The sequence below is a fragment of the Lactuca sativa genome, chromosome 7 (assembly GCF_002870075.4).
Source record: "Lactuca sativa cultivar Salinas chromosome 7, Lsat_Salinas_v11, whole genome shotgun sequence".
In the NCBI taxonomy this organism is placed as follows: domain Eukaryota; kingdom Viridiplantae; phylum Streptophyta; class Magnoliopsida; order Asterales; family Asteraceae; genus Lactuca; species Lactuca sativa.
Window position 1 is genome coordinate 34,465,317 of NC_056629.2, and position 13,277 is coordinate 34,478,593.

The 13,277-nt window shown below is 36.3% G+C and overlaps 2 protein-coding genes and 1 pseudogene across 3 annotated transcripts; all 3 read left to right on the forward strand.

Annotated features, from left to right (window-relative positions):
* The first annotated feature begins 1,857 nt into the window (after nucleotides 1-1,857).
* On the forward strand, nucleotides 1,858-2,736 carry LOC111880660 (F-box/LRR-repeat protein 25). The gene has a single exon (XM_023877078.2). It carries the CDS (start codon nucleotides 1,858-1,860, stop codon nucleotides 2,734-2,736), a length of 879 nt encoding a protein of 292 aa, XP_023732846.2.
* Nucleotides 2,737-3,769: 1,033 nt separating this feature from the next.
* On the forward strand, nucleotides 3,770-6,001 carry LOC111880624 (F-box/LRR-repeat protein 25-like; annotated as a pseudogene).
* Nucleotides 6,002-11,519: 5,518 nt separating this feature from the next.
* Nucleotides 11,520-12,976, forward strand: LOC111880803 (F-box/LRR-repeat protein 25). 2 transcript variants are annotated; one of them, XM_023877217.3, is made up of 3 exons: nucleotides 11,520-11,742; nucleotides 11,845-12,521; nucleotides 12,670-12,976. In XM_023877217.3, exons 1-3 carry the CDS (start codon nucleotides 11,574-11,576, stop codon nucleotides 12,733-12,735), a joined length of 912 nt encoding a protein of 303 aa, XP_023732985.1. In that variant the 5' UTR covers nucleotides 11,520-11,573; the 3' UTR covers nucleotides 12,736-12,976. The 2 variants fall into 2 exon arrangements, with proteins under 2 accessions (XP_023732985.1, XP_023732984.1); XM_023877216.3 differs by having other exon boundaries at nucleotides 11,520-12,521.
* The last annotated feature ends 301 nt before the right edge of the window (nucleotides 12,977-13,277 follow it).

Below are 13,277 nucleotides of genomic sequence, written 5' to 3' on the forward strand. Positions count from 1 at the left end.
AGCAAATCAAGTAAATGATCAAAAACAAAATTACGTACCATAAACCACCCTTGGGTCGAATGACGTGCTTGACAACCTTAACTGCCACATTGGTATATGCATTTACTACGAAAGTTGCCCGATCAAAGCTAACAACCTTGGTAATCAGATTAGGGTTCTTGATCCTCAGTCAATGAGGAGGGAAATTGAAACGACTAACAATTTTTAAGGACTAAAAATGCGAATTAGGCTTGATATTATCCGTATGGCGATCATTACATATGTACTCTCTTTTATTAATATTAAATAAGGGGAATAAATAGGGAATGACCAAAATACTCCCAATTTGACAAGTCAAACACATATTAACGGAAGGAAATAGACAACGGTTAACCCTATGGACCAAAGACGCAACAAAATTAAAACTTTGGACATGTGGTGCTAGTCCAAACTTTTTTGGACCAAAGTGGCAATTTTGCACAAACCACAAGAACCATTTGTGCAGTTTTGTCTTTTTTTTTTTCTCTCTTATTTTGTAAAGTTTACTTGTTGAGTTGGTGTTGCCTGACTTTCTTTTAATAAAATTGATATTATCAATGACAAGAAATTAAAAATATGGAAAACATGAAAATGAAAATGAAAAATTGTTATGGTAAAATTGCTAGGGTCCAGTATAAAAAGCTCAAGTAAAGCCCAGATACATATTCTTATAAAAAAAGGCTTGACCCCATTATGGACAGATCTTTTTTTTAACTAGTCATTGCCTAGTCTAGTCCAAAAAAAGCCCATTAGGATTGGTTCTTTTGTCAGCATGATAGTGTTAAATAGTTAAAACATGAATTATTGAATTTAATGGGATTGGCGAATGGAGATGAACATTGTCTTGCTTAGGTGTCTTAAGAATTATATAACATGTTTTTTTTCCCACTGACGTATTTCTTTTGAGACTAATTAATCACCTTCATGATAAGTAAATTATGTCTCACCTAGTGTACTTTCATAAAGGGTTTAGGTTATTTTTTGTCACTTAACTTTTGGTTTTGTGCTCATTTGGTCACTTAATTCTTTTTAAGTTTTAAGAGGTCATCAAACTTTTGACTTTGTGCCCATTTAGTCACTTAACTTTTGGTTTAGTCACATTTAGTCACCTAACTTTTAAATTTGTGCTCATTTAGTCACTAAACTTTTGAAAAAAATTAAAAGTTTAGTACTAAATGAGCATAATTTTAAAAGTTAAGTGACTAAATGTGACCAAACCAAAAGTTAAGTGACTAAATGAGCACAAAACCAAAAATTTGATGACCTTTCAAAACTTAAAAAGAGTTAAGTGACCAAATGAGCACAATACCAAAAGTTAAGTGACAAAAAATGACCTAAACCCTTTCGTAAATTCTTGCAACATCATTTGAGTTTAAAATCAGTTTGAAGTTCTAAGGACATTCGGATACACGAGAATTTAATAAATTATAAATAATGTTTTATTGAACATGATACCCTACACAACAATTTATGTTTTACACGATTGTTTTGTACGACTGTATAAAGCATAATCTTTTGTGTATGACTAAAAAGTGTTGTGTATATACCGTCACACGAAAACTTTACGTAAAGTAATAAACTAATCTTTTGTCCATTATTTTGACTACATTCAATATTTTAATCAAGTTCAATAATATCTATCAAAAAGTCCCTACTTTAACATTTGGCTAATGATCCAATTCTAGGGAAAAAAATGATTTGAATATGGAAATATATCTCAAATTTATGGGCGGGATGGCATATTTTCAAAGTTTAGGGGCTAAAGCAAAACTTCAGATGGCATAATTTGTGTTTTGCGCAGTTTTTCATGTGGTAACCTGCGAGGGCTCTGCTGCCACCATGGAAATGTTGGAAGAACAACGACATAAACCTAAAATTGCCCCAAAACGAATAAAGCTTCAAGAAATTATAGCGAAGGGGGAAGAGGATCGAATCAGTACATTGACAGATTGCTTGCTTCTTGAAATCCTGTCTCGTTTACCCTCCACAAGATACGCCATTAGAACAGGTACACTCTCCAAGCGATGGAAACATCTTTGGAAATCGATACCTACTCTCATTTTTAAACATTCAGATATTCCTCTAAATCAATGTCGCCAAAACCCTAACTCAAGGTCCGATTTTGTTTCATTGGTGGACAAAACCCTAAGTCAATGTTGCCAATTGAAGCTCAAGAAATTCGTAGTGTGTACCAGTTATGATACTCAATTTGGATTGCAAGTCCAAAATTGGCTTCATTATGCTATAACTTGTGATGTTGAAGAGCTTAAATTGAAGTTTTGGTATAGGGGATTGGAAGCTGTGTTTCTGTTGGATCAGTCTTTTTTCTTCAATTCATATTTTACTGATCTGGCATTAGAAGGTTGCAAACTGAATCCAACTAGGGCTATTAGTTGGAAAAATCTTAGGAATTTGTGTATTTCCTATGGGAAATTAGATGAAGTTTTGATTGAAAACATATTATCAGGGAGCCCTCTATTGGAAACTTTGGTGTTGAAATATTGCTATGGTTATAGGCGACTCGATATTACTTCAAAGAGTGTTAAGAATTTGGTGTTCTTTGGATACACTGATATTTTTGATGTATTTGATGATGTCGATATTATCGAAATCAATGTTTGTAGGAGTGAGAGTGGCTGTGAATGTGAGAGTGAGAGTGAGAGTGAGAGTGAGAGTGAGAGTGAGAGTGAGAGTGAGAGTGATACTGATGGAAATTGATGTTGTCTCATGTTTGTGAAGTCGCAATGTTTGTAGGAGTTTATATATTCTTGTAGCCGTGTAACAGAGAATGATGAGTCATGCTAGATATATGTAAGTTGAGGAACTCTTCTTCCTCAATCTTTGCCTTGAAGGCTTCCAAGTTAAATATGCTTTAATCGTTTCATTGATCAATTGTTTTTCCCTTTAACATAGGAAGGTGATACTTCACCTTAGAAAAAAAAAATACACAAATCTATCACCATCTTCTCAAATATATTTTAAACATCATTTTTCAACTCTTAGAAAAAAAAAAATACATAAACTTCCTAGACCTTTGAGAGTTGGAGAAATACACTCCTTCGCCTATATACACAACAAAGGAGGCATCGATGAATAAGCGTAAACACACTAACATTTAGATGCCATGGTGTGTGAAACAACACAACCGATGCTTGACAAATAAATGATTTTGAACTTTGTTAAACATAACAAAAAGATGATCACAAAATCAAACAAGGTGGTCTCATCTAGGTTGATTTCTATTTATAGTGTTTCTCTTGGGGCCAATAGCTATGCAAATCTTAATTTCCCGGAAAAAAATGTATGGACATCGATCTCGACAGTTGTGCTTCTTTGTTTATAAGTCGAGAATCTCTTCATGATTTTTCTTAACACTCATTTGTACAAAATCCTCAAAGTTAAATGTGCCACTATTGTCTCTCAAATTTATCCTTTTTGACATCCCATGAGTATGAGTGTCTTCTCTTTTAACATACATATAACATATTTCACCACTTTAGATGTCTTGAAGTCAAACAAGTCCAAGTTGACTAAAGTTATTCAGTTCAATTTAAAATCTTCAAAATATTTTGTTAGTGTCACATACATGATTGATCGCCTTAAATTTTTGTAAAATAAAACATTAGTACTTGGTTATACTGCAGTAATTAAAATGAATGAAATAGTTGGTTGATAGGTTATGACGTAAACCCATCATCATATATCGATTTGATATTAAAGAATTCCTATTTTTATAGGGATTGAGTTGTAAATTTTTCAAAGTTAAAGGGGGAAAGCAAAACTTCATTTCCTAATTGAGCTTTTTGTGTTGAAAGCATCGATATGTCATTGTCACGTTACAGAATACAGATTGCTCTGTTGCCGGCTATGGAAACAAGTCAAACAACGTTAGAAAGACAAAATAAACATAAATTTGCTGCTAAACGGATAAAGTTTCATAAAAATGTGGAGGAGAGGAGAAGATCGAATCAGTATATTGCCAGATTGCTTACTTATCGAAATCCTGTCTCATTTGCCCTCCACAAAAGACGCCATTAGAACAGGTACACTCTCCAAACGATGGAAACATATTTGGACTTCGATTCATTCTCTCTATTTCAACGATTATACACATAATCGATCCGCTTTCTATTCATTCATCGACAAAACCCTAACTCAACGTCTCCAAGTGAAGCTCAAGAAATTCGAAGTGAATACCGATTATGATACTCAATATGAATCGCAAGTCAACAATTGGATTAGTTATGCTATAAGATGTAACGTTGAAGAGCTTAATTTAACGTTACAGAGTGCTGAATTTGAAGCTGAGTTTCTGGTAGATCAAATCTTTTTCAACAGTTCATGTTTTACTATGCTAACATTAGAAGGCTTCATATTTAATCCAATTGGGGTGATTAGTTGGAAAAATCTTAAGAGTTTGACTATATCATATGGGAATTTAGATGAAGATTTGGTTGAAAATATATTATCCGGAAGTCCTGTATTGGAAACTTTGGTGTTGAGATATTGCTATGGTTATAAGCTGCTCGATATTACTTCAAAGAGTGTTAAAAATTTGGTGTTCTCTGAATACATGGATCCTGAGGATGAATTTGAAGCCGATATTATTGAAATCAATGCTCCTAATATTCTATCACTAACAATCCGAGGTGAATTGTTGTTGTGGAAGCTTTTGTTGCTAAATGTGTCTTCTTTAGTGGAAGCTAACTTAGATTATATGAATGGTGAGACAACGCCTATAGAAGTGGAAGAAGAGATGTTTAAAGGATTTATACTAAACCTTCACCATGTCAATGAGCTTAAAATTGGGGCTTTCTGTTCTAAGGTAAAATTTATTTTCCATTGATAGTTTATGTCCTTGTAAAGCCATATTATCATTAATTAGCTTTATTATTCTTTGATGAACTTATTTCAAGTATCCTTCACTTAAGTCAAAGATATGTCATTAATTTTGATTGTTTGATTAAAATGCACAGCCAAACACCCCTTAAATTCACGAAAAATGAAGTCTAATAATCATGAAGATCATCGAATCATACATTGTACAATTGTAGAAGAAATTATGAACCCACATCAACATTTATGGAGCAAGGATGTCTTTGTTCTAAGGGAGGAGGGAGTCGTTCCCATTGAACCCACTGAACCCACTGCCAAATCAATTTTTCTCTTTGATTTTTCTTCATCTTTCCTAACCCACAACACACGGAAATCTTATCTTTCTCAACCCACTCAATTAAAAAAAATATACAAAATAATCAAGGTAAAATCTTAATTAGCAATAGAGTTACCGCCGGTACCACTCTCTTTTCGGCGGGTTGTTTAATTGGTTTCACGAAACCACTTCATCCTCTCTCTCTACTTTCTCTCTCTCATTTTCTCTTGTACCATATGTTTTAAGACTCGTACCTTAGTTGTTTAGTATTTTTTTTTTAATTGAGTGGGTTGAGTGGGTTGAAAAAGATAGGATTTCCGTGTGTGGGTTCGGAAAGATGAAGAAAAATCAAAGAGAAAAGCTGATGTGACAGTGGGTTCGGTGGGTTCAATGAGAACGACTCTCTCCTCCCTAAAGGGTTGTTATTGGAAAAAAAAATTGTCGCATTCATGATTAATGCGTAAAACCATTTGCATGTTTCTCATTTTTGTTGTCTTCTCACTCATATTGTTGTTTTGGTAGGTTATTTCTCGTTTGGAAGCAAAAGGTTTCGTGTTTCCGTCAAATTTCAAGTTTCCTGGTGTTGCTCCGCCTTTATACTCTGATTCACGTGACATTGAGAAATGCTCGTGCTTGACCATAGTCCTAAAGTTGATGGGATTAATTTAATGGTGTCACTTTGAGCTCATCTCTAGACATTTTAGTTTTTATGAAATATGTTCTCTATTTTTTGTAAAGTTGCTTCATTGATCATTCTTATTCGATTTTCTTTTATAAAATTAATATTATTGATAACAAAAAATTAAAATTCTGGAAAAATACAAAAAGTTAAAATCTTTTATGGTCTACTCGTCTGGATTCGATTGAAGATGTTAGAATTTGGGTATAGGAATATCAATATAAATTTGGATAATTCAAGAATTGTGATTGCAATCACTTTCTAAATTCTATGATTTTGACCTTATTGCAAGGGGTATCACGAAATCAGATTTGGAATAATCCAAAATAGACAATTTAGAATTCAGACCACTTACAAATTCGAAAAACAAAAAGTACCTTACTGTTTTGTGTTTCTGAGAGACATATAGATTCACATAATCAATTTTGGGCATCAAAAAAGTTAACCCTTTCTCTGGAACATCTATCTTCCTTTTATAGAAGGAAGAAGACAGTTAGAAGTTAGTTTGTACACAAAATGGCGCTAAAAGGGTGGTTACAATGGTGGTTATAAGGCATATCCAACTATTAAATCATCATGATGTCATAAACTAATTTTGATGAGAAAATGCATGTCTGAAACTCTTTCTGGTTATAAATATTCGCTTAATTTTTGGGGTGTTTCCCCAAGACCCGAAACCACCATCAGGGGCTCTGCCCCTAGAACTCGCTAAGGACGTTGCCCCTGACCCCCATATTCTTGAGTTTATATTTATCACTCCGAGTATGCACCCCACTCTAGTCTCAAATAGTAAACCAAACTGAGCATGTCTTGATAGTAATTATAATTACACTAAAATATGATAACACTCAATTACCAACATAAGAAGTCCTACAGATTCTCCCTAAAAAAAGTTCAGACCGGCCATTTTGAAACCGTCTTCTACATTATTTCAAGTCGTTATCGGCTCCGTTCGAAAAAAAACTCATTAGGTCCGGTTCCTTTTGTTGTGAATCCTTACACTCCTTTGTCTACATGCATGGAGAATTTGTCTACAAGCATGACTGCCGTTCGAAAAAAAACTCATTAGGTCCGGTTCCTTTTGTTGTGAATCGTTACACTCCTTTGTCTACATGCATGGAGAATTTGTCTACAAGCATGACAAAGGAGGCATGTGTCTTCGGAACATGAAGTAGTGTTTGAAACAACACACTTTAAACTTTATAACTGAAAAAAGAATTAAGCTTTGTTAAGCATAACAAAAGAATATCGTAAAATCAAACAACAAGGCTCGACCCATGTTTCTTTACTATTAAAACAACTTGTGCACTAACTGTAGCGGCTTCCCCGATAGCGGTAAGCATGGTGTGGTTTTATGCCAAAACTAAACCCGTAAACCTCATACATATGTTTTTGTAATCTTAAAACCATGATGTGTGGTTTTTCAAGTGATAAAGTTTTGTGGTTTTCTCTATAGGCATGATTTCGATTTTAAGCCGCATAATGAAATTGATTGAAGCATGATCTGAACACCTGATTGGAATGCAGTCGGATGCGGGTCAGATCAGGATAATTGGGGTAGAGATGGTTTGGGTGTGCTAAAACCACGGTTGATTAGAAGTGTTTGTAAGGCTCCGATGGGATCGTAGCATTCATCAGTTGAGGTAGTCTATCTTTGAGGTGGTCATGAGTATAAAGGGGGACCAGTTCGTGCCCAAGGCACGATGATCAGGATTGTCGAAGAGCATTTCTATGTTTTAGGTTGAGAACCATTGAGGGATCTGAGGTAGAGCAGGCATGTGTCACTCTTGATGGGTGGGACCCATGGGCGAGGTCGCTCCGTGGTATAATTTGGTAGGACTCATGGGTGAGGCTCGTGTGATTATGGCCATGTAGGTGGGACCTGATAGAGACTGTGGGGTCGAGGTATTAGATCTTGGTTTGTAGGATTAAGTGTGTCGTCAGGGAGTGGCACATAGGGGTGCTATGGTCGGGGTGGCCTTGTCATTTGGACTATTGGGAACCAGGTGGCTGGACCAGGTGTGTGACTGGTAGTCAATGCGATGGTTGGGAATCTTTATATCCCAGTTTAGTGAGGGCTTGCCGTGAATCAGAAGATTTTGGGTGAAATGTAAATGTAGATCCTTGGATCTCGGGCTATAAATTATGTATTGAGTTAGTTTTAGTGGAAATTCGTGTTTGAAATCACGGGTGTTTATGTGCAAGGTATTCATTTCAGGAGGATATGAATTAAGGAATCTGTATTCCGAGGGCATCAGTCGAAGGGTTCAGGGTTAAAGGATGGTTTCAGTTTCGATGGTGGATCAGGCTCTTGTAATTGTATTATGGATTGGTTTTATCTGTGTGAGGGTCAGGCAAGTATGGGGGTGTCAGCATTTTAGCAGCGGTGTGTTGGGTCGATAGTTAAAGGAAGCAGTGTCTTTTTCAACATTATAAGGCTTATCTCCCAGCTTGTGTCGCGTTGTTCATTATGTTCATGGAATTGTTATCATCAGGATGAGTCTTCTCTCGAAGGAATATTTAATCCCTTTTGGTCGAGTGAAAGGTTGTCGGCAGCAGCGGATGGTTAATGAGTCTGTTTTCTAGTAGGAACATCAGGTAATCAGAAGTTGAGTAGTTAGTTTATTTGATAAGTGAAATGGAGTTAGCTACGGTTTAGTGCAGACAGTCTGCTAGGGAGTCAGATCAATTCGAGACTTCGGGTTTCAGGTACAGTAGGTGTGGCTATTCTGTATGGAATTGTTTTAGGCTGGGAAGGGAATCGTTCATTTTCGGGTTCAGATATCCCTGCTAGAGTTGGGCTCGATTGCCCTTGTGAAGGATATTGCATACTCGGGGTTGTGATTGCTTGCTCAAGCCGTCTGGCGTTCTTGGGTTGGTAAGGAATGATTTTGAGGATGAAATCTAATTTAAGTGAGGGAAAGTTGTAATGCCTTGTCCCTAATCGCTTCCCATTTGGGTGTGGGTGACGTAATTTAGATGATCTGGGTGTTCGGTTTGTGTTTTGGAGCCAATGGGTACTTTGGTAAAGTGTCAGCTCGGGCTTTTATGGAAATTGGATTCTTGTTCGGGAAATGTTATGGAAGGTATGAGTTGATAAAGGCGTAGAGCTTCTCGTTACCTTTTCATAGATATAAGGATCGTCGAAATCGGACTTATAATGGAAAAGTTATGGCCTTCGGAAGAATTTAGGGTTTAAGGAATTTAGGGTTTAAGGAAAACCCTAGTATGCAGGGCGTACATAGGGAGTACGCGGGGTGTACTAATGCAAAGTCCAGTACGCGGTGCATCCATTGGCGTACGCTTAGCGTACTGATGCGAGGTTGATTGGGACTCCGGGGCACGTACGCGGGGCGTACGTGTAAAATAATGAAACCCTAAATTAGGGTGTTGCACCCTATATAAGCGCATTAAGTCATTAGGGTTGGCCTCTTTACCAGCCTCTATTGCCCTAAAACCCTAGAAATCGGCTCTTAGCCTCCATTAATGTGTGTTTGAGCTTTTGAGAAGAATTTGGTGTTGTTTTACTCATTTTGAAGAGATTGAAGAAGGAGGAAGGTTCATAACTTGGTGGGGAACTTAGAGATCCAAAATCACTCATTACTTTGCAAGCTCCTAGAGGTATCAAGTCCAAACCTTGACTTGTTAATGCTTAGATCTCCTTATGACTTGATTTTTTATGCTTTTGGTCCCTTTTTGGGTTGATTGATGGTTTAGGATGTTTAAAGGGATTGTTCTTCTAGATCTGAGCTTATTAGGGGTTCTTTAAGCATAAAAGTGCCAACTTTATGGGGTATTGGGTCTCATGCATGCATTAAGTCACTTATGAAGTCCTTTTTAAGCTTAGGAGCTTCATCTAGTCATGCATGAACATAAAGTTAACAACTATACGTGATTATCTAGCTCAAGGAAGTCAGATCTACGTTTTGGGATCAATGTCTTAGCGGATTAAGAATTAAAATGAATTTGGGCTGAATGGAGGAGTACGTTGGGCGTATAAGCCCTTAAGCAAGTACGCGTAACGTACAAGCCCTTAAGCCAGTACGCCCCGTGTACTCAACATTATGGGATTTTGGTGTTTGGGATTCGATTTGGGCCATCTTTGGGCTTAGTTGTTTTGGGTCCAATTGGGCCATAAGGTTTTGAGCTGATATTTATTTGCGGAGGCCCACTTTGGGATTTAGGCCTAATTAGGAAAATTAGTGCATGATTTGGACCTTGGGTGGGTAACTAGGATTTGGGCCTTTGGATTGTTGGATTGGGCCTTGGCTTTAGGCTAAGTTATGGAGAGGGTAAAAAGCTATTTTACCCTACTGTAGACTATTAGTATGAGTTGGGATTCAAGTATTTATTTGGATTATGTTTTGTGATTATAGTGCGGGGATTTTAGCGGGCCAATAGCCACGGTTTTATCTACAGGATTCAGAAGTGCAAGGTAAGTTTCCTCACTGTGTTTAGTGAGTCTAAGGCACCAATGTTGGCCCATGATTGTTATGCTTAGGATGCAAGATGTTTGCGTGACTCTTGCATAGGTTTTGTGGACTATGTGTTTACTGGGCAAGGCCCATGCCGGACGGGGTCTGATGAGTATATTGTATGCTAGTTGTCATTATGTGTTCTTATGTTTACCGGGCAAGCCCCGATGCTGGGCGTGGCTCGATGATTGTATGGTATGCTATTGTCTTTGCAAATATTGCATGTGTTTGTATGATTATATGCTTATATGATTATGTGTGTACTGGGGGGAGCCCGATGTTAGGCGAGGCCTAAGAGTAGCAAATCTGTATATCGAGCGAGGCTCGATGCCGGGTGAGGCCTGAGGACGAGTGTGACTTGATACCGGGCGGGGCCTGATAGAGGGTAGGGGCCTAGTATATGATTTATTATGTTATGATATGGGGTAGTTTGGGGAATTCATTAAGTTTTGTGCTTACGGTTTTCAGTTTATGGTTCAGGTAGTTCTGGTTTTAAAGGGAAGAGTTTTGGATGATTGCAGGGCATACACCACTCGATTCCGCATTTTGTGATTTATTATGATAATAATGATGTATTGATAAAGCTTTGATTACCTTGGTTTTATGAAAATGATATGATTTAATGGTTTATTAATCTAAAAATGAAATTTTTTACGGTATTATTTTTGGGACGTTACAATTTATTTAGAATTCTACAAATTTTAATATGTTTTTAATAATTAATCATTAGAAAGTAACTTAAATATAAAGATAAATTTTTTTATTTGTAAAGGACATGACTTTTAAATTTGCGTAAATTACTGAAATCGTCCCTATGGTTTGGTCAAAATTGCACGTTTGATTCCTAACTTTTTTTTGCATTCGGATCGTCCGCGTGGTTTGATTTTGTTACGTTTTTCGTCCCTATGGTTTGGTCAAAATTGCACGTTTGGTCCCTAACTTTATGTATGTAAGGGACGAAAAACGCAACAAAATCAAACCACAGGAACAATCCGAGTGCAAAAAAAAAAGTTAGGGACCAAATGTGTAATTTTGACCAAACCATAGGGACCATTTCAGTAATTTACTCTTTAAAATTTCAAAGTGAAAAGCCATTTAGATATGAAAATAATTATCTTATTTTTCGAGGGACCTAATTTAGTTATTCAAAGTTTGAGGGCCACAGAAGAACTTTGTTTCACAATAAACCTGCGACTGGTTCAGATGTTCATTTTTTCGTGGGGAAAGCAAAGAGGATTCTGTCGCCGCCATGGAAACGGTGGAAGAAGGACTAAATTTACCTACAATAGCTCCAAATCGGATAGAGTCTCTAGAATTCGTGGAAGAGGACGCAGAAGATCGAATTAGTGCGTTGCCAGACGGCTTGATTCATGAAATCCTCTCTTGTTTACCCTCCACAAAATGCGCCATTAAAACAGGTACTCTCTCCAAACGATGGAATCATCTCTGGAATTTGGTTCCTACTCTAATTTTCGAAGATGCTGATGATAATCATGATTTCATTTCGTTCGTCGACAAAGCCCTAACTCAATGTCGCCAATCGAAGCTCAAGAAATTCGTACTGTATACCGCTTATGATATTCGATTTGAATCTCAATTCAGCAATTGGATTGGTTATGCCATGAACTGTAACGTTGAAGAACTTAATTTAACATTATGGAATACGGATCTCAAAGCAGAGTTTCTATTAGATCATTCTTTTTTCGACAGGTCAAGTTTTACTGATCTCACATTAGAAGGCTGCATCTTTGATCCAATTGGGGCAATCAGTTGGAAAAATCTCAGGACTTTATGTATTACATTTGGGAAGTTAGATGAAGATCTGATTAAAAACATATTACATGGTAGCCCTCAATTGGAAACCTTTGAATTGAATTATTGTTATGGCTATAGAAGGCTCGATATTGCTTCAAAGAGCGTTAAGAAGTTGGTGTTATCTGGATACATGGTTCCTTATGATAAATTTGAAGCTGATATCATCGAACTCAATGCTCCCAATATATCATCACTAACAATCCAAGATGAATTGTTGTTGTTGAAGCTTTTGTTGCTAAATGTGTCTTCTTTAGTTGAAGCTAACATAGATTATAGAAACAGCGAGACAACACCTGAAGAAGCGAAGGAAGAGATGCTTAAAGGATTTATATTAAACCTTCGCCATGTTAAGGAGCTTAAAATTGGGGGTTTCTGTTCTGAGGTAAAATTTATTTTCCTTTTGATCAAATGATTACCTGATTATCTCTTCAAGTTGCAATAATCACTATCAAATCACACCTCCAAACACCCCATTAATTAACGCGTACATGCATTGTGTGATTCTTATTGTTGTATTGTTGTGTTGGTAGGTTGTGTCTCGTTTGGAAGCAAAAGGTTTCATTTTTCCATCAAATGTGAAGTTTGCTTCATCATGATCCTAAATGCAAAGAAGATAATTGATTGGTGATAATTTGAATTATGTTTAGGCTATAAATTGTTTTAAGGCATTCCAAATGTATGCAAGTTTGTTACCCCATGTGATTTGAATTGAACATTTCTTGTGTTAATCGTTAAAAGCTAATTGTTGGCAATGTAAAAAATATATATTCTTGGCTCATAAGCTTTTATTATGAAAAAAAAACACCGAATCAATTTTTTCTTAAATTGATTGTCAAAGTCTCTTCCATCTAATTTAAATGAAAAAATTATCAATTTCCCATGTTGACCCTAATCTTCAGTTACATTATATAGTTTCCATTTGCTACTACATAAATTTATATCTACAATATTTCACTTTAATTTAGTTTCACATGGAAATCACAATAGCAAAGTACTTTGAGTTTTTATCAAAGTTACCAAATTAACCGGTTTCATGGGTTAAGACTTTCTTAATAGATGAAGCCTAATTTTCGTTAACATTTTCATTTAATATAAAATAATTTGACATTTCCAAATAAGTATAAATCTGGATGTTGCT

Coding starts and splice junctions, on each gene's coding strand:
- LOC111880660 (XM_023877078.2), top strand. CDS start 1,858: ATGGAAATGTTGGAAGAACAACGACATAAACCTAAAATTGCCCCAAAA.
- LOC111880803 (XM_023877216.3), top strand. CDS start 11,574: ATGGAAACGGTGGAAGAAGGACTAAATTTACCTACAATAGCTCCAAAT. Junction 12,522..12,669: donor TTGGGGGTTTCTGTTCTGAG/GTAAAATTTATT, acceptor TTGTGTTGGTAG/GTTGTGTCTCGTTTGGAAGC.